A 24,039-nucleotide genomic window follows, 5' to 3' on the forward strand; every position below is an offset into this window, starting at 1 on the left:
CTAAAATGAAGGATTACTCTGTCTTTGATAAATGTTGGAAATATTTGAGGTGATGTAAGAACTCAACAAAATAAATATATATAACACAGGTTTAGAACATTTTAAATTAATTAAGATATTTTAGTGTAAACATTCTACATGTTGTAGCTTTAATGGAATTTAAATTTAAAATATTGAGTAATTTATTTTTTGTATTTGGCAGCTTTTGAACTCCGTACATTCACGTATTCTAAACTGCTGTTTGGAAATGTTTCGTCTGTTTTCTGTTGGTGCAACAAGCCGCTTTGCTTCTGTACAAAACTCTGCATAAAATGAGGTCATGAGTGGAAACAGCCAATACAATCAATGGACCTTTGTGCAGCTGCTCCACACAGTGTGAATGCAAACTTTGGGCTCCGTGTGGTCGATCATTGTGCATGAATCCGTCTCTGTTTGGACTTCACGGTTTAATTCTGTATTTTTGACGCGGCGCTTTATGGGTTTGAAGAGGGGAGGAGGGGGTTGTACTGTACACTGAGTGCCCACATAAACACTACCACTCGTGCGCACGCAAACACACGTACACACACACACACGCACACACACACCGAGCATCCAGGTCCCACATCCTGGTACTTTTCAGCGTTGTCAAGGCAGCCTCTGAGCTCGGCAGGCAGGCGGAAAGTAGCTGCAGTGTCCTGGCAGAAAAATCTGTCCTAAAAACGTTCACACAAACTGTCCCGGAAAGTTCAGTGTAACTGGAAGGTAACGGGTTTGCATGTTTTTCTTCCGCATGTTTCCGAGCGCGTTGCTTTGCGGGGTTCCTGTGCGGGGTTTCGCGGTTTTGCTGTAGCCTCAGACAGTCCGTGTGGACAGAAGGAGGAAGAGCTTGTCCATTGTGCGGCGCAGAGACAGAGACACAACGCGTTCGGATCGAGCCAAGCTCCATTTTCTCACATTTTGTCCGCGCGTAATGTTACATCTGCCTCTGAGCGTCCGCTTCTCCTCGTTTACAGTCAAACGGACGCAATAAAGAATAAAAATGGCTCTCGACAGATATAATTTGTGATAGAAAGGGACAGGTTTAAAGGGACAGTGTCACTCTGCTTCCTTCCTGCTTCCTGGAGCTTTGTAGCCTTCAAACGCGACGTGTTCAAACCACCAAACATGTCGCGGAAATGTGCAAATATTCCACATTTAGGCTCTCGGATGGTGTTTTTGAATACAAAGCGAGCTGTATGGTGTCTCACGTGGAGAGTGTGTGTACTCTGAGTGTTGTGATGATAGGAGATGGGCGGTTTAAAGCACGCATTGTCTTCATTTTGCTTTTTAATCCGTTGAAACAGGCGGAACAGGAAATACCAACATGTGCCGTGGTGGCTCCGATTGTGATGTTTTATCGTGTTCATGTGAGGAAACTGAAGGAAAAGCTCATGTGGAGCTAATGTTGTCACAGGTGAACTGTCAGGGATGTGAATTCATGTTTCCCATGTAGCCCAATGCGCATGCACCTTTTATTTAAAAGTAATATCTAAGAGAGATTATTGAGGCAAAGAACAAGAGGAGAAAACTCTCAGAGATTTTATATGTCAAGAGTTTATTAAACCTGTTAGAATTAAAGTAGAAATAACGAGAATTCAGCTCTGTCCAACTGTTTAAAGTACAGAACGTAAAGAATAAAGTAGAAATGTACGGTGGCCCTGAAGGGCAACACGCTGAAATATCTAAAAGCAAAAACATTTCAGTTAGAGAAAGACAGGTAGTCACTTAAAGGACGAATGTGCGTCATGTTCCACATAAATATATCATTAATCCAGTCTCTCCTGTGTAAATGTGTCTCTGAGTCATGACTGTCTACAATGAGTGAGAAGCTCGAGTCCCGCTGGCTGTGTTGTTGTCAGAGCCGTGTTTACATGGACGAGACGGCCGGCTCCTCCCCTTGAGTATAAAAACTGTTTTAGTCAAGAAGAACATACTCACTGATTATTTGGATGTTAGTAAGAGTTTTTAGATCACAGTCATTCTGTGTTAATTTACATGAAACATGGAGCTACGAGCTAACTAAAGAGCGCTAACATTAGCATGCTAGCACGACAATGCAGGACACATGTGATTGCAGCTCGAGCAAAGGACGATTTTGTCCTTGCACTAAACTCCTTCGTGTACACACGAGTGGAGGGAGGACTCGTCAGCTCACCTTATGACATCACACATTGACCTTATGACATCACACATTGACCTTTGTTACCGTTCCTTTGAGCTGTTTTACCTCAGTTTGGGATCCCTAACCACTTCCTGTTTCTGTGCTTAACTTCATGTCCTAACCTTCACTCTACCGGAAGGGCCTGAGTTTATTTCAAAATAAAAACATACCATAAAAGGTTTTAAAATGCAAAATAATGGATTTCCAAACATGTAATTAATTGCGATCAACTGTTTAATGTGAACGTAAAAGTCATGAGGTTTTGAACAGAGTCAGCATGTCGAGAGTAAAGTTGAATCCTTGAAATTAAAATAGAAATGTCAGGAGTTCAGTGAAGTTGTTATTTACAGAATGTCCAGTTTAGGTAGAAATGTTCAAAATATGTTCCGACGTCTTTATTCACTTTTAAAGGTCCAACTTCTTCCCAATGTTTCGGTGGTTTACGACAGATTGTAGAAGTTTATCAATGAAAGTATGATTAAAGAGAAATGTTTTTGTGCTACCTTTTAGAGAACCATGTGTTTCTACGTTTTAAGATTAGTTACTAAGAACTACTTCCTGTGTTCCAGGACGCCTGCCTTCTGATGTGATGTCTGAGAGATCTGGCCGCTGCTCATCAAAGCAAAATCTACGACTGCTGTGTCATCGTACCGGGCGACGCCATGTGAGCTAAAAGCACGGAGGATTCTGGACTGCGAGGGATGACAAGGGAAGAGAAAAGCAGAACTGTTGGATGAGAACTGATGGGCTGTCCGAGCTGGAGACAGCATGCCAACTGCAAAAGGTAAAGGTGGTGCGACGTCCCACCGGTACCGGCCCGCCTCGGAGTACGACAATGCCACGCTCGCCCACAAGAGAGAATACTGGAGGACCAAGAAACGAGAGCAGAGAGCTCGACTGTCGGAGAGCAGAGGGAAGCCGAGGCAAGAGAGTCGAGGAGACAAACTCTTACGTCCAAACGTCTCCGGCTCCTTCGCTGCTCTCGCTTCTCCTTTGCAGGGTCAGGATGAGTCGCGCAACACGGCCGAGGACGGTTCAGTCAGAGCCAGCGAGCGGCAAAAGGAGAAGTGGTTGCAGACGATGGAGCTCAACAAGGTGTTGCCTCAGGTGCCAGCTTCATATTCAGTCTCAGTGAGAGCTGCCGCCGGGGTCGACAGCGCCGCGGTGAAGTGCCCGAACGTGAGGGCTGCTGGGATCAAAGCCGTTACCTCACCTACAGCCGCCCGTCTGAACTCCACCTCCTCAGTGCCTCCTTCCAGACCGGCCAGAATCACCAACGGCAGCTCCACTAAAACACCTCAGCCATGTGTGTCTATGCAGGGAGCGTTCGTCCCCAAAACTCCACCGAAGGCACAATCCCGCGTTCAGCCCAAACTCTCGCCCTCGAGTGTGACGACAGGTCAGACTTTCACAACTTGTCCTCCATCAGAGGGCAACACAACAAACACATCACCTCAAAGAGGAACAAAGAGTGCCTTGGCCTCCTCGCAGAGGGCTAAAGGTGTTTACGTCTGCAAACTGACTTCCACAGAGTCCGACGAGGAGAGAGCAGCGAGGCGCAGAGAGCACTGGCGGATCAAGAAGCGAGAGCAGAGAGCGAAGTTGGCCTCTCGGTTACCTAAAACCAGAGAGAGGATACAGGGCCCGGAGGTGACCTCACAGAGGCAAACAGCACAAAAAGCGGGACTTGCTGGTGTTTCACCTCGGACGTTCCCGAGAAGAGTCGGACAGAATCAGTGTCATGCTCGGGTCAATACTTCTTTCACGCCTGCAAAACGTTTAGCCACGTTTAACCTGCAAGCAGATCAGGTGAAAGTCCAGAATCCACCGGGGAACATGACAGTGAACGCACCTGAAGGGATTTCGGTGAGAAGGGCGGGAGAGACACAAAGAAAGCTTCCAATTTATGTGAACCTCTCAAATGTTTCCCGAGGGATCGCACGATGTAAAACACCCCGACAGAGATTCATCGACGCCCAAAAGACTTTCATGAATCAAAGAAACATGAGATGTAAATCCCCGATGCTTGCTTCCTTCTTTGGTACAAGAAACATCCCCAAGATAGATCCCAATGACACACCTGAGCAGATCATCGCCAAGCGGCGGGAGTACTGGCGGATTAAAAAGCGCGAGCAGCGAGCAAAGCTGACGATGGAGATGAAGGCTCGTCTGAAGGAGAAGGACTGCGTCATGCGGAGGGTCAAACGGTATCAGAAGATCCTGGAGGAGATGAGGAGGGCGAGAGCGCAATCAGCGGGAAGTATCCTCGCCCACGCCTCGGAGGCCATCGGCGGGTTCATCAAAGAGGACGGGACGGTGAGCGTCAGCGTCCCGACGAATCACAGCACAGCGGACGAGCAACACAAGCGGGAGCAGCAGCTGCTTTCCAAAAGCTCTCCCATCTCAGCGCCTCACGGTCACCCGGACAACAAGCGCGGCGCCGTTGCGCCCATCCGCGTGACTCTGCCGCCCCTCCGTCCGGCTCAGGTGAAGGTTTCCTTTCCTCTCGCTGGACTCAACAAACCTCAAAGGCTTCCGTCAATCAGAGCTGAAAGCACAAGCGTTCATATCCACACTGTAGGCCAGCTCAAACTCACTCATCCTCAGAGCCCTGAAAGTGCGTCCTCCGGAGGGTCAGCAGCAGGGTCCGGTCTCGGCGGATGTGTTATGAAAATGGCCGTCTCGAGTAGTGTGACTTCCCCGTCAGCTTCCTGTCCCGACCCAGGGCTGACACAGGAGGAGAGGATGGCGAAGAAGAGGGAGTACTGGAGGATAAAGAAGCGGGAGCAGCGAGCGGCTCGGGCAGCCCGGCTGAAGCAGGGAATGTTACAAGCGAGGGCCTTACAGAGGAGGAAGCTCCAGAGGCAGGCGACCGCGGCGCCACCCGACAGAACCGACACAACAGAGAGCGCCCAGCCTCTCCCCGGAAACAGCTTTCCTGCTAAGCCAAATGCAAGTGGGATAAAACAAGAGGCAGCAGTTGACCTAGATTCCCCACCAGAGCAAGCCATCTGTCCAGATATCAAACCCCCAACCCCTCCATCACCCCCTCCAGCGCCTCAGCAGGAGCCTGACCCAGCTCTGAGTGCAGACAGCCAGGCTACCACACTGCTAGCCGTGGCCTCCATGAAGAAACTTCTGGAGGAGTCGCTCAGCACGGTGACAGAGTGTAAAGGCGAGCAGGCTGACGTCAAGATCGAGGACGAGGCTTCAGACGCCGAGCCCAAGCTGATGCAGCTCTTCTTTGAGGAAGACCAGGTGGCTCCGATCGCGGCTGATCTGACTCTGGAGATTAAAAGCTGGCAGGCGGATTCTGATGCTTCAGTGCAAGCAGGTTCCCCAAGTCTTGATCTCAAAAACTCCCCCCCAACAAGCGAGCCACCGTCACCACTTCCCGTCTCCAACCCAACCTGCGAGAGCTCATCCCAGACCTCCTCGAACTTCATCGTGAAGCCCGCCGCGGACGCCTCCGACGGCCCGCCCTCTCCTCGCAGAACTCAAAGAATCTGCGCCAAAAAGACCCTCGCTCAGAACAGTCCCCCAGAGCCACCGAGGCTGCACCACCTCCCTTTGGATCAAACGCAACCGGAGCAGCGGCCACGCAAGGCCCCCGAGCCGTGCAGGAACCGCAGCGTTCAGTCGCCACAGAAGCATGGCTGCGTGGTGACGGAGCACGGCGGGCTGAGCAGCCTGCAGAGGAAGAGGGAGTACTGGAAGCTGATGAAGAGGCAGCAGAGGGCGCGCTTAAAGGCGGGGCAGAGGGACAGAGCGGGGGACTCGAGCATTCGGTTTTCCCAGAGGAACACACAGGTAATGTGGAACGTGGGAACAATGGGGGATAATGTTTGTTTTTGCTCAACCCTGAATTTAAAAAAGTGGAGTTTAGTAAACGTATGCAGACAGAAGTTGATTTATTTCTCTGTGCACATTTTAGCCCCTTCAAAGAAACAAGGGAAAATATGGAAATATCAGGAGTTTTTTAAACTTGTTTGAATGCGAACACGTCTTCACACTGACGACCCACAGAAGTCACTTAGTGCTCTCTCCGGGTGAAACCTGAGTCGTTCAGCTCAAACCTGAGTCTGGCATGTGACACAAAAATAGAGGAGAGGGGCCTCCTTTAAGTTCTGGACCAACATATGAGCATGTTTTCAGACCTTCTGTCTTCATTAATCATGTGTTTGTGTTTTTCCTCGCAGGCTTCAGGTGTGGGCGTCATCGACTCCGCTAAAGGTGTTGTTCCTCCAGTTAAACCCGCCCCTCAGCCCAGACCTCCCACTGCCTCGGTGACCTCGGTGACCTCTGTGACCGGTATCCCGACAGTCCTGGTGGTGAGCCCTGCGGCGGCTACTCCTGAACGCTCACCTGACACGCTGCAGGTCAAAGTGCCCGTCAACAGAGCGTCCTGCTCAGAGCAGAGACCCTTCAGACCCTCACAGGTCGGGGCGGACTCTCTCGGGGCTCCAGAGAATCAGAGACAAACCGCCACACGATCAGGAAAGTGGATTTGTAGAAGCACAGGCGTCGACTCGCCTCCTCCTCTCCCCACCCTAAAGCCCCCGGAAAACCCGCTCACCAGCATCAACCTGCACCCCATCGAACCCCCTCCTCAGGCCCTGAACCCCACCCTAAAAATCCCCAGTGCCCACCTCCAGACCCCCGCACACACGGTCCACAAGCTGACCCCGATCAGCACCATGGTCCCTCCGAAGCGCGTCCTCGGGGAGCCTGAGGAGGACTTCCTGAGGAGGAAGAGGGAGTACTGGAGGATCAAAAAGAAGGAGCAGAGAGCGAGGAAGGCCATCAGGGAGAAGGGAGTCACATCAAGGGGATCCTCCAATACCTGGAGGCCCATCCTGCCTGCACAGGAGCAGCACACACAGGTGAGGCACGCGACGCAGGTCGACGTATTTAAACAACTGACAGGGTTAAGAGCTTACTGTAAAGTCTACGAGGATCGCAAGACACTTGATCTGGAATCATAAATATAAAATATGTTTGATATGTATGATTCCAGATCGGAGAGGGGGGGCACGGCAAATCAGGCCCAAAATAATCTAATGTGTAGCCAGCCTTAAGAGACACAACAGACCTACAGAGGGACGTCTTAGGGTCCCGTGTTTTTTTATGAGCAACAGCATTTTTCTCCAGTTGTTTTCAAGGTGTAGAGCGCGTCCTCATGAGAGAGCAGTTGCCTGGAAAAAAAAAAACCAGCACCCAGCGTCTTCATTTTCTGAGCGCTTTGCCTTTTTTGTGCGGCCGCTCCGAACGCTCAAGTTGAAAATCTTTCAACTTCTCCGAAAGTTGCTGTTGACGTCACCGGCGCTCTTTTCCAAATGTTTGATATTCCCCCGTAGTTTTGCCTCCTACAGCTCGTTTTCATCCTCCCCGCTCCGTGTCTGATCGGGAAATAAACGACCTCAAATATAAAACATGCAGTAAAAATAAACGGAGCAGTGTGGGTCATACAGCGGCCGTTATCAACAGACTGTTGTCATGGAGACAGGACGGACTTGAGTGGTTTTCTTCTCAGCGCGCAAACGCTTCATGCAAGCGTTCAAGAGCTTTACTGCCTGGGGAAAAAAAAGTGGCAGGTGGACGCGGGGCCTAGTGGAGACAAACAGGCTGAAAACGTACATTAATAAAACCGTTCTGTTTCTCTCTGTCTCCTGAAGGACTCTGATCCGTGGGTGAACTCGTCTGAGGAGTCAGAACATCTGATGAGGTCAGCTGTCACTTTAAAACCAGTTTCTCCGTCTCGTTAATGTCACATAATAATGACTTAATCTGTTCTCTCTCTCTGTGACAGCCAATCAGACGACGCCGACCCTTCATCCTTCTCTTACCCCAACTACACCGCACCTCTGGAAGGTGAGTCATGCTCCACGTCATGTTTACATGTTGAATGTTTCAGATCGCAAATGAAAACAGAACCTTTTGACCGCTTCAGACGAGTCGGAGCTCGTGTTCATGGACTACGAGAGCAGCGGCGCCGAGGACGGTCCGGTCTCCGACGCCGTGTGGAGGAGCGGGTACCTGATGGACTACGACCCTCTGAACCAGCTGCTGGTGTGCATGGTGTGTGGGGAGCAGCAGTACTCTCACAGCCTGGAGGGGGTGAGGGCCCACATCGACGACGCCCACCCCGACACCCTGAACCTGGACCCCGGCGAGCACCAGAGGATCCTGGAGGCCTGGGACGAACAGGTGTCCCAACGAGAGCGCTTCTTCACCAGCCAGCTGCAGAGGAACAGCGAGACAGGTACGTGACGACATGTCGGGGGGGGGGGGGGACAGCCCCGTTTCCTCAAACGTTAGGGCGTTGCGTAAGAAGCGGGGTGGTTATCGGCACATCACGCAGGAGCAGAACTTGATTCTAATTTTACAAATCTGTCTGATTTATTCTGCAGAGACGGAAGGAAACTGAGCTGCAGACAAGACGACTGACGACCACGATCCAGGAGGCCAAACCCCCCACCCTGAATGCGTCTTATTTATACTTCATACTTATTTATTTTTACGAGCTTCATAAAACTCATGAGAAGAAAATGCTGTTTGGGGAACGATGACCAAAAAGAGCTGCTTTACGTCGTTTCTTAACCGGGGCTGTGATGTGTTTATCAAAGTTAGCATGGACTTTATTTATAAAGAGGTGTCCGTGGTGTTGCCATGGTAACTGATTTCTAAACCTCGATATGATTTATAGTCAAAATCAAAAGATGTCGAAACTCGTTTTGTCACCACGGCTTCAACAATAGAAGTCCTCGGCAAACCATATCGGATCAAACTCCGGCACACTGTCTCTACTTTGCACAAAAGCATCACGTTGTCAGCGTATTTGTGCAGATTGTGATGTCACAGAGAGAAGAAGAGCTTAACGTTTAAGTTGCCCCCATTTTATAAACAGAGTGTTCATTTTAGAGACGGGGAAAACGATTAAAGTGTGTTTGAAATATTTTTGAGTTAAAAAGATGTAAAGGTGCAAAACATTTCTTCATCCTGCAGCCGGTGAACAGGTTGTTGACACACGCACCTCACAGCAGGAGACTATCCCTGTCAGACAGGAGGGGGGGGGGGGGTCTCCTGAGGTCAAACGTGATGTAAAAAAAAAGACGAGGAAGTGTCGAACGAAGTAACAGAGTCCTCTATATGATGCTATAATTAGAATATTTGTCTTTCTATCAATGCTACGTGTAGTTGAACAGAATCTCAATGTGAACTAAAGAGTGGAGAAGAACATACTGGAGAACAGGAAACATAATGCAGCAGGTTCATTAGAGCACGGAGATGGTAGAGGTGGCGTGCAGACAGTCTATGGTCGTGCAGCGATCACAGGGAATAAACGTCACCACCCCCTCCCACTCGCTCCAGGTGAATTCTCCTGATTACATCCTGCTGCGTTCTCACATCAGCTCACTCTGACTTTCTGCAGAATAAACACGAGGAGGCTGGAGGAGAAAATCCGGGTGAAGAGAGAAACATTCAGCTGTTTGTGTGATCACACGACGCTCAGCATGGAAATATCAGGAGTTTTTCAGGAGTGTGAAAATCCTATAAGTGTGACGTCACTCTCTACAAACACACCAGACTACATTCACAAAAAGTCTTTTTACCTCACAGGACACTGGAGCTGTTGCTCTACCGCTGCCTCTAGCTTTGAGTTTGTTTGTGTCTTCACGTGACTTTTTAATCTAGATAGTTAGTTTGGATCCAACAGGATATTTTCGTAGCTGAAATTAACATAGACAATAGATCGATAGAGGCAGCTGTAGGTCGAGGACTTCCTGTTGTTTGTGACGTTAAATTGATGTTTTTGTCAGAGGGGTTTGGTGGTGGCTGAATCCTTCCCAAAACTTTAAGTTTTTAAGTAATTTAGACCCCAAATGTGTAAAAAAAAAAGGAAAAAAAAGGCTCAGGTTGGTGAACTTCAAGTTCCCCTTTAAGATGTGACCGTTTTAATTTAAAATAAAGACACACTGACTCTGTGGAGTCTGATGTTGAGGTTAAATTACACTCTGGTTTGACTCCTGTAACAGATCAATCAAACACTGAAGAGTTGACTGACTCTTTCTGTTTTGTAAAAAGGTTTCCCCGCTCTGCTGGCACGATGCGTTCAGGTCCTCGACTGTTGTAGACTTTTATAGCTCCTGAATCTTTGCATGAACGTTTTTTCTGCGTGCGTCTGGTTCTGCAGCGTGCAAACAAACAAACAAACCCTGAAACCTTACGGACGTCAGACCTCTTTATACCTTTTTTTTTTTTACTCCACAGTGAAAAAATGACCTCCCGCACTGTAAATACTGAAGTGGTTATGAGATGCCAAATGTTTCCTTTGACTGTGCTGTTCATCACTTTATTTATTATTTATTGATATCTGGTGTTCTCACGCGTGTAGATAGTTCCATGTTAGCTCTTCTTCTGTGACTGTCGACGCTCCAAAGGAAGAACTTCCTGCATGAAATGTACGCTCCGTCGTGCATCAGAGACGGAACCCTTGAATGCATTCCCGTGTTTTTCTATGATTTTTTTATTATGACGAGTGTGATGCTGATATATTGTTGTGTTTGAGCACAAAGCTGCCTGCAGCTGGTTTCACCTCTGAGAATGTAACTCCGACATGTTTACTGGTTTAAAGGGAATGTTCTCGATGCCTTTCAGTAATAAAACTTTTCTACCTTTGGGAAGAGTCTCTGCTCGTTCTAAACTCTGTAAAGACCTTTGAGTGATTTAGTGCTGAACCGTTTGTTTGATAAATGTTTGAGTCAATAATTGTTTCTCTGAATATGTCAGGGATCGACAAATGTTTGCTAAGTTAAAGACAGGGTTGGTCATTTTCTCCAGATCCACTTTTTCAGATTTTGGTTGAACTTGTCTTTAGGTCTGAACAGAAATTAATATCTCATGTTCTCTGAAAAAGGAACAAAGAAAATCTGTCATCTGTATCAGTTGTAAGCCTGTAATAATTTCAACCAATGTCTGCCATGAGGTACCAATCTGAACCAATCAGACGCCTTCCTGTCTCCCTGCTCGTTCTCTACCTCTTGCGTGCTCTAGCTCACACTCAAAGCTCGTCACCGATGACTTTAGGAGTTTATACTGTGAGTTTACTTATCGCTGAATGAGACATGAGATGACATAGTTTCTACACAATGCAAGAGATGAGCTGAGGTCTGCTTCTGGAGCAACGGCGCTCGTTCATGTAAGTGAGGGGGCGTGGCTTTAGAGGGAGCACAGAGGGGAGGGGGTGGGTGTAGACGGAGCACTGAGGGAATGCTACTTTCAAAATCATGCTAGTTTTCGAAAATAACCAACCCTGCCTTTAATGAGTCCTGGTAAACAGACTTGAGCTTGTATATTTCTTTTCTCGTCTTCTGACTCCTCAAAGCTCTTTCACACCGCAGGTCACACCTCCACATTCACACACTGATGGTAGAGGCTGCTGAGTGAGGAGTACATCACAAGTAACTAATCACATTTATACACAGTCACACACTGCTGATGAAGCAGCAGGAGCAGCTTGAGGTTAAGTGTCTTGCCCAAGGACACGTCGGTAGCTGCAGGAGCCGGGGATCGAACCCCCGACCTTCCAGTTGAGAGACGACCGACTCTACCACTGATCCACAGCCGCCACCGTTGATGAACATTTTCTTGCTCATAGTTGAAGTCATGGCAAGAGCGAACAATTTCCTTCAGAAGATCTTCAGAAAAAATAAAACCGAACTCGTCGTTTCACAATCAAACAAGTTTGTTTTACACCGTTTAATTAACATTTCTGTTTTGGTTTGAACTCGAAAGACAGTGAACTTTTATTAACAGTTTTTTTTAAATATCAAATCATCATCGAGTCTCGTTTTGACTCCAGGTGAGGGGAGATCAACTTCACCTGAGTCACAGTGACGCTGATTGCAGAGCTCCTCTCTGATTGGACCGTGACAGTTTTGGGGCACCAGCAGACTTCCTGGTCTGACGTTTTGATGTTTCCAGTTTTAACCAGCAGAGGGCGTTTGATTATCTACTACACTACTGTACAGAGTGAGCGTGATCTAAAAACTCTTACTAACATCCAAATAATCAGTGAGTATGTTCTTCTTGACTAAAACAGTTTTTATACTCAAGGGGAGGAGCCGGCCGTCCTGTCCATGTAAACACAGTTCTGACAACAACACAGCCAGCGGGACTCGAGCTTCTCACTCATTGTAGACAGTCATGACTCAGAGACACATTTACACAGGAGAGACTGGATTAATGATATATTTATGTGGAACATGTCGCACATTCGTCCTTTAAAAACTGAAAATATGTTTTTTTCCTATTTTTAAATCCTGTAAATTCTCCATAAACCAGCGAATCTAAATGAGGACGTACAGAAGGTTTTTAAATTACATTTATTCGATCAGGTAACGTACTTTATGGTCTTCTGATCAGCTGGTGTCCGAGCTCCTCACATGTACACTGACACACATTTATACCACTCAGTCTTTTGTTTCTCCGTCAGTCTAAAAACCGTCTGCCTGCTGTCACTGACTCCTCCTCCTCCTCGGCTCCTCCTCCTCTGTGACCTCGCCCTCCTCTCTCGGGGTCTCCGGGTTCGCTGTGCGCTCGTGTTCTGACTCCGTGTCCTCGGCCCCCTGCAGCTCTTTGGGCCCGGCCTCGAGGCGGAACAGCGTGGGGACCCGACCCAGGATCGGGTTGTTCTGCTGGAGTCCAGAGATCCACACGTTCAGGGTGGACTGGTCGCCCCGACCCGTCATACACATGCCGAAGACAGGACCCTCGTCCACTGCAGACAAGACACACACAGGAGACACGCTCAGATTCTTAAATGTAACGCCATCAAACCTGAAGGTGTATTTCGCTCTTTTTTAAATTGACATTTCTTGATTTGTTCCCGGTGAGCTGCACATGTGAACGCTAACGGGCGATTGTTTTACCCTGACTTTACCTGCCAGCACCCGCCTCAGGTTTTCTGCATGAAGACGGGATGAGCCAATGAGAACGCAGCAGGAGGCGGTGACGTCATCTCAGCTCTCTGTTGATTTTGTGAATGTGTCAAACTACGCGTAGCATTATGAGCACATAAAGCTAAAAATAGTCATTGTGCTTCGTCCGCCCCCTGACACCTCCTCCTCTCCCGCTGTGACTGTGACGTGCATGTTTGGATGAGAAAGGCCCCGTGTCCAGCGCTGGCCGTGCACTCAGCAGCGTTTAGATGTGAAAGGAAAAGCGCTGCACGTGCGTCCTGTCTCTATGACAACAGTCTCTTCAAAACGGCCGCTGTATGACCGACACCGCGCTGCTCTTTTTACTGCACGTTTTATATTTGAGATCGTCTTTCAGGATGTTTGTCCTCCGACTTTGTCTGGACAGGGAGCGAGGAGGATGTGGGTACAGGGCACGATCCGTAGGAGGCAAAAATACGGCGAATAACTCAGATTTTGAAAAGTGCGACGGTGACTTCAACAGCGTCTTTCTGAAAAGTCGAAAGATTTTCAACTGGAAGTGCTCAGAGCAGAAAGATGTCGCTGGGCGCTGCGCTTTGTCTCCTGGCGACCGCCTGCTGCTGCAAACGCTCTCTACTCATTGGAAACAATTCAAAGACGATGCTCTGAAATAAAACAGACACGGGGACTAAGTCGGGAAGATTTCAGGGTGTGTCAGATATCTTACAATCCTCCACGTCGAAGCTCTCCTCGTCCCCAAAGTCTCGATCCAGTTCCAGGTCCAGCTGCAGAGGATAGTCCAAACACCTCTCTGGATCGTAGGGCTCCTCTACCTGTGGAGGGGGGGGGGGAGGGATACTCCGATATCAATAGATTCAAAACGACGGTACATCTTGCTCTATTTAAATGAGCGTTGGTAAATTTGAAAAATAAAGCTCCCCACCTTCTCCTCAGCAGGAGTGGGGTCCGCTCTGAGGATGTAGTAGTACACACACTTCTTCCTCAGCCACAGAGGGAACGGACCCTCCACAAACACGGGCCTGCTCGGGTTGTGTTTGGACAGAAGCTCCACCTGATCCGGACTCTGGGTCCCTGCAGTCACCACGGGAACGACAGGAGACACAGAAGATGAGACCAAATGTACGGCCAAGAATCCATCTTTGAGCTAAGTCAACTTTCTAATTTAAAGAATGACAGGAAACGTTAGCTGAATTGAGGGATGAGCTTTTGTTGTAAAAACAAAGAATATAGAAGTAGAAGCTAACAGCAGGACTCGTAAGGTCAGCGGACATCAAAAGATCAAAGATACAGGAAAGCGATGGAGACGTGTTTCAAACGGTAACTAAGGTGTTGCTAAGGGGTAAACATTTGAAACCTGTGAACGACTCAAACATAGAAAACCGTTTCCTTACCGACGACATGTGGCAGCGTGACTTCCTCTCCGCTCTCGGTGACGTCTGTACACGGCAGCTTCAGGGACGAGAAGACAAACACAGATAAACGTTATTTATGTCAAAGATGATGACGTTAAAGAAGAGAGAACAACGGCTTCTCTTGAGCCCACCGCCTCGACTTCAGAGTGCACAGCGCTTCTCACCGGTTACTGTTGCTAGGATACGAAAGTGCAGCACTTCCGCCTCCATCTTTAGTGACCGTTCAGTCCGTTTTAAATTTCCCTGTTTCCTTTTATTCAAGAAGAAAATCAAACGTGTAAAAGAAATCGTGTCCTGGCAGCTCTACGCCTGAAGCTGTATCGAGACTCATTTACCCAGCGTCCTTTGGGTCAAAGCCTGCTTCAGACCGCTACGCCCCTGTGACGCTTCGCCTTTAATCTGAATGAGGACTCAATAGGCTTTTACATCCCATGGGAACTTGTTTTATAATTCCAGGAACTGTTGGAACCCTCCCCTTTTTTTACTGAGTCTGCACCTCGTGGAACTACAAACTGTTTTGGTTCCTAGTACCCCGTTTAGAGGAACCTTTTTTAGCTCCTGCTTCAGGGTAGGTACTCTGCACGGTGTGGACCCCAGAACTGTTTAGTCCGAAGACACCTAATCCAAAAAGGGGGAGGGTTCCAACAGTTCCTGGACCTATGAAAAAGTTCCTGCCATCCAAAAACGCCTCGAGGGACCATTAAATGAAACTAAGATCCTTTGTGAACAACGAAAAGCGTTTTTGTTTTAATATCCCAAATAAAAATGTCATACAATTCTAAAGAAATTCTCCTATTTTCATGCCGGTGACAAAGTTGATATCAGAAGTCCCACCTCTTTTTTTAAATTTTTATTTGGTGACATCATCAAGCTCGGCTGCGATCGCAGCGACAATAAACAGCTCACATGGAGGGCGTCGACACCGAGCGCTGAAAACTCTGAACTGTCGACTCAGTAAGCGGACTCACAGAGTCAGCCTTATGTTCTCCACAGAGTCGACCAAAAGCGATTCCTGTTCTAAATGCACTTCAACAAACACTTTTATCAACCGCTCGCTGTGTTTTAGAGGTTTTGCGAGGTCGATTTTTTAAGACTTTGGTCCCTTTCCACCGTCTGTCTTACTGCTGCTAACACATCCAGAGACCAGCTCCTCGATCAACACCCAGACAAAAGATAAATCTCCAGCTGAAGTTCTCACTCCTAACTCGTTCTCACTCGTTTTCCTGAATGTTTTTTAGTTATTTTCTTGAAATCTGACGAGTCTGACCTGGTAAATGGTGACTTCAGCGTCCCGGTCGTTAGCGATACGAGTCAGGCTGAGGCGGGCCAAGTCCACGGGGTCTTCGGGCAGCTGCTGAGGGACGGGGAAGGGGTTCAGGTTTTTGAATTTGGGGAACCAGTACATGAGACGCTGGTACTTCCTCACGGGGTGACTCTTCTCTCCGAATATCTGGACCAGCAGCACTTTGGTCTCCACGTTCGGTAAGATTCCTAAAAAAAAAACAAAAAACATTTAAACTTCAGAGAGAAAACAAACTGTCTCAATTCCAAAGCTTTCCAGGAATTCCAGGAGCATCCTGAAGTCTAAATCAGACCCACCGTAGTTCTCCATCTGCTCCAGGACCTGCACGCCACACTCCTGCTGTCGGGGGTAATGGTTGAACATCCTCTGGATGTAGTTTCGCGGCACGAACACCTCTTTGGGGAAAACGTCCAGCAGCTTGTTGTAGACGGCGAGGTCTCGCTCCACGCCGAACTCCTGCATCTTCGCCAGAGCGGCGTAGATGAACTCCACGTGGCCTCGCCGCCTCGCGTCCCTCTTCATGAAGACTTCCACCACTTTGTTAAACGTCGCTTTAGATTTGCCGTCTTGGGAAATCTGCTCAAACAGGCCGTCCTGTGTGACCAGAGATCTGTTCTTCTCCTTGTCAAACTCTTTGATGAACTCAGTGGGCGGAGTCTTTGCGCACGCCGGGCTGCCATGGAAACGCCTCAACACCTAGAAGCCACAAGTACTTCTGTTAATATATTTTAATGAGGAAGCATAAATATTAAACATCGTGCCCATTCAGGGCCTGACACACAAAATGATTGTACGGCTTTAGCGCTCCTGAAACCACATGAGACCCCGTCTATCTCACAGACAGCGCAAAGGGTTAAACGCTCCCCCACCTGCGCTGCGGAGCAAACGGCGTCTCTGCTGTGTGTATTTAAATGAGCCATCACGCCGTCATTTGGGGGGAGACTGTCCTCTTTCTATTTAAATCTGCCTCATTGTAAAACGGGTCTAACTCACAAACAGCGGCGCTACCAACCACTCACAGTTAGAGTGAAAAATGAGCGCCTGCTGAGAGTTGGTGGTAACTGCGAGATGTGACGCCCTCTGTTTGACTTCAAAATAAAAGCTCTGTTCTGCTTCGATGTGTGATACCTCCTTTTTTCTATGCATGCGATCATCATTAGATTATCAATATTTTGAATGGAATCAGGCTGCTATGTGTGGAGAGAATTTACCTGGTGCTTGGTGTTGTGCAGCACGCTGGGTTGACTGGAGGAGGCCGACTGGAGTCCAGCACCATACTGGGCAGCCGCTCTGACTGACTGCCCCACCAGTCTGAGAGTCTGCAGCTGCAGCAGGCAGCGAGAACACTTCATGGTGGAGACATCACAGAGACACACGGGAGACTGCAGAGGAGCAATACACATGACATGAACAGGATTTAACCATGCAGAACCCCAGTAAGAAAACTGAAGATTTTCCAACAAGGGTGACGTCAAATGATTATGAAAACAGCTTAAACTGTTACCAAAATATATTCTATTAAATTAATGTCCTTTGAATTTGTGTTAGCCGAACAAAAGAGTTGACTTTTTTGATTAAGAAAAAGTATTTAGTTTACTTCTATCCCATTTGTTTAATATCCTGGAGTAGAGAAAACATTAAACTAACACAGTTCTGTACGAGGTTTCGCAGACAGGAGGTTGTCTTCGGGTGAAATACTAATTTATGTAATGATTTATTTCTAATAACAACTGTTCTATTTAATACATGACAAATATACACCTCACATAAACTCAATAACCCTTACTTAATAGACAACAGTGATGCTGACGAGGGTATGAAGAAATAAGTCCCCTTCAGAAATCTGTCTCCTTGGACGCCTCCATGTTGAAGAGCCGGTTGTACATCCGGTCCTGCAGGAGTTCGCTTCCCCCAAACAACAGAAACATGAGCTGTGATAATTGTTCCGCGGCTCCTGTGTCTGCAATGGTACATATTTTTGAGTTGTTTATTGTTTTGTTGATAAATTAAAATGTAACTCTGCTGTCTGGATATTTTGGCACTTTTTCTTGTGGTACAAACGGAGTCGTAATCGATAACCTTGTCAAGTAGAAGCAAAGAGGAGCACACGCCCAATACGTATTAAATTTGAAGGTTTATTTAAGCAAATTGGTAACAAATAAAGGTTTAAATGTCGTTAAAATAATATAAAGGTTGTTTTAAGTCGATTATTAGTCGTTTTGAATAGCAAGATATGCTTGTATTACATCGCTCTGCCGCGAGGTGGCGACAAATATCTTCCCAACTGATATACCTTTATTTATCTGATAGGCGCGGAGGTGAAGCCTGGAAAAGTTGTGTTTGCACTCCTCAGGTAAGTAAGTGGATGTTGTTTATTGAGTGTAAGCGTCTTCAACAGTTTGAAAGGAATAAAAAATGAAACTTTCGACATTAACAACAACGAGACTCAGCCATGATCTCAACACGCTCGAGCGCTGCGAATATCGCCAAGCCCGCCAAAATGAGGCAAAGTACTTCCGGTGTGTACTTTAAACGTTTTGATTCGGGGCTTTTTATTTTATTATTATTATTGATTTACTCTTATACCTGTAGTAACATTTATTTCATGCTATCATTAAATTCTCAACTGGTTTTGGAAATTACTAAAAGTTATGTTTTTTAATAAATGCTAAGTGTCTGACTTATTTATTTAAAAAATAAAATAAAAGCCAGTTAAGTAGTATTATTTACCTGGTATCTCCTAAACACCCACTTGTGTCCAGTAAAGATTTACTGTGCTTTTCAATTTAAAACTATTTTAACTGCTTTTTATCCTGTAAATATCACCATGAACTTACAAGGGACATACATACATTTATTTTACTCAGTTTTCCGTGTTCCCTGGTTGTTTTCTCAATTAATTGACTTTGTGCAGGCTGGTTTTTAAGGAAGCCTTCAGCGGATATGCATCCTACAATTTATTTTGTTCCATTTCCCACATAATTACAATCAATTTTGTTTGTTTTCTTCAGAACTCAACTTATTTTTCTCGTTAGCTTGTGATTAAACACTGGTTTTTACCTTGACAATAATGCATTTCAGCCAGTCAGTCTTTTACAAGATCTTGACAAATCAACCTTTTTATTACAAGATAACAAACATTGTGGTCCCGAGATAACGACATAAATAAATTGAGCTCGTTATTACAGGAAAATGGAGCCAAAAATAAAATCTTTGAATGTATGTCCTCTTAGGTTTTCTGTGCTTATCATAATCAGTGGCTGTGGCATAGGGTCTGTTGGGGCCCTATGTAAAAATTAATTGGGGGGCCCTCCAACCAGCGTTCTTCACCATTCACCATTATTTTTGCCAGTCTCCTGACGCTTACTCCTCTCCCCCTTTTTCCAGTTTCTGTTTTCTCTCTTATAGACGGATAATTCCTCTTTATTTTTCTTGTTTGACTTTCAAGCACAAACTTTGTTTTTCACAGCAATAACGCATGCTTAACGCATAATGCAATGCTCAGCAGGGCAACGAGAGTGAGTGCTGTCAAATGGGGACCCCTTAGGGAGGTTTCCTACTGTAATGGGAAACTTTTCCACACTTTGAGCCACTGCTGTGGTTTAAAGTTTGTTAGCCCTCAGGGGCCCCTTACTGGTCTGGGGCCCCAAGCTGTCGCCTGCCTTGCCTGTTGACAAGCAGCACCTCTAATCATAATGAACTGTCCATAATATATTTAAACTGTAGGCCTATGAATGCAGTTTGCACTTTCAGTTTTGTTTCATAAATTCTAGACTTTTATTATAAGACGCGCTCATGTTTTATTGTGAAAACTGCTTCCGGTGTTATTGTCGTTAACTTTTGGGCTGTTTGATGGGAGTCCTCCGAGCAGTGTGTGACTTCTGACACTCCTCTCTCCCTCTCTCTCTCTCAGCATGGAAAACACACCTCAGTGCAGACTTTCCTCTTAGACAAACTTCACACAATTCAAACTCCGGATTATGGACTCTTCCACCAACAGTTTGGGTGAGTGAAGCATGGAAACCTGCGTGTTGTTTGTGTTTCTCACTGTTTGTTTACCGCCAGCGTTACGGAAAGTTGTCTGACTTTTCGGATATGACTCTCGCATCGTTATGGAGGGAACACTGCTCCAAACATCTTGTGAAAAAGTTTCCAATAGTTGTTTATTTAATGTTCTGCTAACGTACATAACATGGACAACATAAGTAAGAGTAGGCTATGTTCCAAAAGTGTAAACTCTCCGGCTTTGTTCGGCATGCTTTCCATCTTTATTTTACTTGTAAATCTGTCATGAGACCGTTTTTATGCTGATTTCTCGCAGTGCTTGCTGCAGTATTTCTTGGTTTATTTCAGTGGGAAAAGACAGACAGGCTTCATAGTAATGTTCACTTTTAAGGAAGTAGAGAATATTTCTTGAACTTTTGGCTCCCTGCTTCACTTTATTCTTTAATGAACGTCCAGATTTCTGCAGAGTTAGATGGCGCACTTGAGTGTCGTTGCAGGGCAGTGTTGCAACACGCATTTGCGTAATACGTGTGTAGGTGTGTGCATCACGTCCTGGTGCATTAATAAACATCTGACATTTACATTTTCTGCAGCTGTCGAGTTTCCCTTGCAGCGCCCGACGGATTTGGACTCGGATCCAAACGCGGGCTGGAGTAAAATATGAGGCGTGACTGCAACTGTAGTTCCTGTGTTTCTTAATCTGGTTGTGACTGATGTGAAGGGGCTGCAGAGTTTGTTGTACTTCATGGAACATTCAGTAGTTGTCAAAATCAGCTTTTTTGTAAATGAGGTTTGGTGCATTCAAAATGTCAGACGAGCAGCAGCTTGTTTACAAACAAACATCATCATACAATGTTTGTACAACATGTTGCACTGTGTGACTTTTGAACATCATGATTATGCACACATATTTGACTCATAAATGAAAATATAGTGTTCACATCTTGCTCTCTCTCCTGAGTGTTTGACCGACGCTGCTGCACAAAGCTGCTTTTGTTGCACATCTGCAGGCCCTCGCTGTCCCACCTTGTGTGCTGATGTTGTGTTTACTTGCCTTGTTAAACGATGGGGCGGCGAGGCACAAGGGAACAGTAAATATCACATGCGGATGTGCTCCAGCGTCTGTGAGGAAGGCTGCTGTGAGAGAGCGCTGCAGGGGAGAGAAGTGTAAATCTCTCTGAGGCTGCATTATGAGTATTTATCTAAACTCAAGATTCATCAGTAATGTGCTCCTGTGTGTGTTTGTGTGTGTGTGTGTGTGTGTGTGTGTGTGTGTGTGTGTGTGTGTTTGTGTTTCACCGTCAGCTGACTGGATTTTTGAAAAATCAGATGATGTGGAGTCACTGGTTTCTGTGCAGCGATAACAATTTCACAATTTTTCTCCACTTCTAATGTCCAAAATATGTGCCCACAGTTTGCCAAAAGCTTTGCTTAAGTTGAATTTACCAAAGTTCAAGTTTAGGAGAAGAATCTGACTTGGCTTAGATATCACAACGTTAATAAAAACGCCGGAGGTTCAGTCAAACGGTTTCACAAAGTATATAAAACATGCACATTATAAAGTAGTCAGACTGATGTGTGATGCAGGGAATGATTTCATTTCAGCTTTAAATACAGACTCAACTCTTTGCACCATAAAAACAGATATCTTATGTTGTCGTCAGTTTGAACCAAACCAGCTGAAATCCTGAATCGTGACTCTCAGGGTTGCGGTGGTCATCGGTTTCAGATCTATTCGATCTGATTGCGATCATCCTGTCAATGATTCCATATCACGATTGGTTGCATCCTCCATGTTCTATATTCCTGCACACAAGCCTGTTAATTATTCAGAGAGTTCTTTAGACATCGAAGTGAAATAGTGGACTTTGACACATTTGATATGAAGTTAAATCTGGTGCAGCGTTATAAAAATCTCACATTTGTTAAATGAGCAAACATACATAATACCAGAATGCTGCTGCACGATCTCAGCATAAAAAGGTTTTCAGCATCCAAGTTTACATCCATGTGTACACGGAGGAAGAAAAAGACTTTGTCTACTTTTACATGGCGTTCATTCCTCTCTGACTTGCATGTGTTTAAAGAAAACGATTTGATCGGTTGGTGAGAGCGTCACGTTCAACAACAACAACAACTGTCTTTAGTTTAAACAATAAATAATAAAACTGGTTAAAACACGAACAGGAGGGGGCGCCGGTGGTACAGTGGTTAGTGCGCGCACGCCCCATGTATGGCGGCTGTAGTCCTCCAAGCGGGCGGCCCAGGTTCGAATCCCCCTCTCACTCTCTCTCTCTCCCTGATTTCTGACTCTATCCACCGTCCTGTCTTTACAATAAAGGCACAAAACGCCCAAAAAAAATGATAGTAATAATAAATATATTATTATATTATATATAATAAACATGCTTCGCACACACACATAGGACAGGACACACACACACAAACAGGATCTGTGGTCATGCACTGAAGGAGAGATGTCCCAGAGATGGAGCTGCACATGAAAGACTTCTGAGATGTTTCGGGGTTCAGTGTTTTGCTCATTGGCACCTCTCCAGCTACCGGACCAGTCTCCAGACTTTGGTCTGTACCGGGACTTGAACCTGCAGCAGACTGAGCTTCTGCAGCCGCTGGTTATTACGTCATTAAGAATAATGTCAGGGTGTTCCAGCTTTGATTACAGCCTGTGTGGATGTCAGAGTCTCTCTCGGCGATGTAAAGACTTACGATGACAACATGATGACATAATAAAGAACACCAGCGTCCTCCTTTAATGGGATCCTCTCTTCACTGTGAACAAACAGATGTGGGACAGAGTGCAGGTTGTGCAGAGATCAGCAGGAAGTTACATCATTTTTTACAGACTGTTGTAAAACTTCTTTTCAGAGGATCAGTCGAGTTCTTCTGGAGGCTGAAGAGCGACGGTCGTGGTTTCAGTTTGTTAGAGTGACTCTGAGGAGAAGATGATAGTCTGAGTTTAATTTGACGGCATGAAAATGGTGTGAGAGCGTGAAAATGTACGTCTGCTGAGTGAGAGAGCCGTGCTAGTTGTTGGCAAAAACAATCTAAAATTTTCAGATTTATTGCGGTACATTCAGACTTTTACGATGTGCATGTTGCTAAAGCTCACACTGTGATAACCATAAAATGGCGATTTATTGTGCAGCCCTCGTTGAGACTCTTTGTCCACGGACGTGAAAGCCCTAATTTACTGCAAACAAATAGAACACTTGAAGGCATCACTTCCTTTGAGCCAGAAAAGAGCTGCAGCTTCCAAACACTGAAGCTTTGTGCCAGATAAATGTTAGTGTTTATACACACACATGCATCAATCATTTTTTTTAATAGTTATTTTGTCGTACAATCACACACGAATCAAAAGACAAACTGCCGTGTTGTGTTTGGCTGCTGGACGCTCTTGTCATGGATCGAAAAGCAGAAATGCATCGTCTGCTCACAGGTGTTGATGGGGTGGTGAACCTCAAACAAACTGCGGGGGCTGACGTACGAATCGCAACAGAAAACAAAACAAGGAAGCAGATTTTTTCCCATTCTTCTAAAATTAGAAACGAATAAACTACAACATCTTTTCTTACAACACAGAGAAAAATGCTCCGTTTCAAATGTGCTCTCCTTGTGATGTCACAGTGGGATTCTGGTAAAAAACAATCCCCTCCCCTCCCCTGATATCTCCACTCATGGACTCCACCCCCAGACTAGAACAAAACATTTGAGCAGGTCTTCCATTTTTATTCTCGCTACAGAGGAGTGATGTCTTCCAGGAAAACTCAGGGTGGGCTCATTACATTTAAAGAGACACACACACCAAAACGGAGCGTTCTGAGAGAGCTGGTTTCTACAGGGTCACAAACCTCCTCTGGTGTTTGATTCATGTTATATTTTGACCAAAGCACAGCACAGATGTTTCATTTAGACCACAGAGGACTGTTTGAAAAGGTGGAGAATATGTCCTCTTTAAACGCTTGACTGCTTGACATGTGGCAAAGGTCAGAGGTCAAAACCAAACCCAAGGCCACTGCAACGAGGACTATGGCCTCCGTACATGGGGTGTGCGACATACCCGCTAGGCCATCCGGCACCAACTCTGGTTTGACTGTACTCTCACATCCAGACAAACAAACTGACAAACAACCCCTCAAGGAAATGTTTGACAAA

General features: G+C 46.2%; 3 protein-coding genes across 5 annotated transcripts in view; 2 read left to right on the forward strand and 1 right to left on the reverse strand.

The window, feature by feature from the left end:
* The first annotated feature begins 604 nt into the window (after positions 1 to 604).
* On the forward strand, positions 605 to 10,397 carry si:dkey-28a3.2 (uncharacterized). Of its 2 annotated transcripts, none has more exons than XM_061031425.1 (7): positions 605 to 744; positions 2,752 to 5,992; positions 6,382 to 7,065; positions 7,858 to 7,907; positions 7,992 to 8,053; positions 8,133 to 8,444; positions 8,593 to 10,397. In XM_061031425.1, the coding sequence occupies exons 2-7, from the start codon at positions 2,951 to 2,953 to the stop codon at positions 8,607 to 8,609; spliced, it is 4,167 nt and encodes a 1,388-aa protein (XP_060887408.1). In that variant the 5' UTR covers positions 605 to 744; positions 2,752 to 2,950; the 3' UTR covers positions 8,610 to 10,397. The 2 variants fall into 2 exon arrangements, with proteins under 2 accessions (XP_060887408.1, XP_060887409.1); XM_061031426.1 differs by lacking the exon at positions 605 to 744 and adding an exon at positions 1,062 to 1,388.
* A 2,020-nt stretch (positions 10,398 to 12,417) lies between these two features.
* ecsit (ECSIT signaling integrator) lies at positions 12,418 to 17,793 on the reverse strand. Its single transcript, XM_061031221.1, has 8 exons — positions 17,645 to 17,793; positions 17,070 to 17,240; positions 16,155 to 16,554; positions 15,823 to 16,046; positions 14,535 to 14,592; positions 14,066 to 14,214; positions 13,850 to 13,955; positions 12,418 to 12,962 (listed from the first exon to the last, which is right to left on the reverse strand). The coding sequence occupies exons 2-8, from the start codon at positions 17,208 to 17,210 to the stop codon at positions 12,700 to 12,702; spliced, it is 1,341 nt and encodes a 446-aa protein (XP_060887204.1). The 5' UTR covers positions 17,211 to 17,240; positions 17,645 to 17,793; the 3' UTR covers positions 12,418 to 12,699.
* Positions 17,794 to 19,706: 1,913 nt separating this feature from the next.
* The window catches only part of eml3 (EMAP like 3), a 41,509-nt gene continuing 37,176 nt past the window's right edge, over positions 19,707 to 24,039 (forward strand). For both annotated transcript variants that reach the window (XM_061031427.1, XM_061031428.1), the window contains exon 1: positions 19,707 to 19,863. In XM_061031427.1, the coding sequence (XP_060887410.1) occupies positions 19,839 to 19,863 (25 nt within the window). In that variant the 5' untranslated portion in view covers positions 19,707 to 19,838. The remainder of the gene's footprint in view (positions 19,864 to 24,039) is intronic.

Source organism: Labrus mixtus, chromosome 23 (assembly GCF_963584025.1).
Source record: "Labrus mixtus chromosome 23, fLabMix1.1, whole genome shotgun sequence".
Classification (NCBI taxonomy): Eukaryota; Metazoa; Chordata; class Actinopteri; order Labriformes; family Labridae; genus Labrus; species Labrus mixtus.

What these genes read in the sequence shown, in the direction of transcription:
- si:dkey-28a3.2 (XM_061031425.1), top strand. Translation starts at nt 2,951, where the DNA reads ATGCCAACTGCAAAAGGTAAAGGTGGTGCGACGTCCCACCGGTACCGG. An exon ending in CACAGGAGCAGCACACACAG is followed by an intron (nt 7,066 to 7,857) that starts GTGAGGCACGCG and finishes TGTCTCCTGAAG; the next exon opens with GACTCTGATCCGTGGGTGAA. An exon ending in GAGTCAGAACATCTGATGAG is followed by an intron (nt 7,908 to 7,991) that starts GTCAGCTGTCAC and finishes TCTCTGTGACAG; the next exon opens with CCAATCAGACGACGCCGACC.
- ecsit (XM_061031221.1), bottom strand. Translation starts at nt 17,210, where the DNA reads ATGAAGTGTTCTCGCTGCCTGCTGCAGCTGCAGACTCTCAGACTGGTG. An exon ending in TGCACAACACCAAGCACCAG is followed by an intron (nt 16,555 to 17,069) that starts GTAAATTCTCTC and finishes TGTGGCTTCTAG; the next exon opens with GTGTTGAGGCGTTTCCATGG. An exon ending in CCACTCCTGCTGAGGAGAAG is followed by an intron (nt 13,956 to 14,065) that starts GTGGGGAGCTTT and finishes CCCCCTCCACAG; the next exon opens with GTAGAGGAGCCCTACGATCC.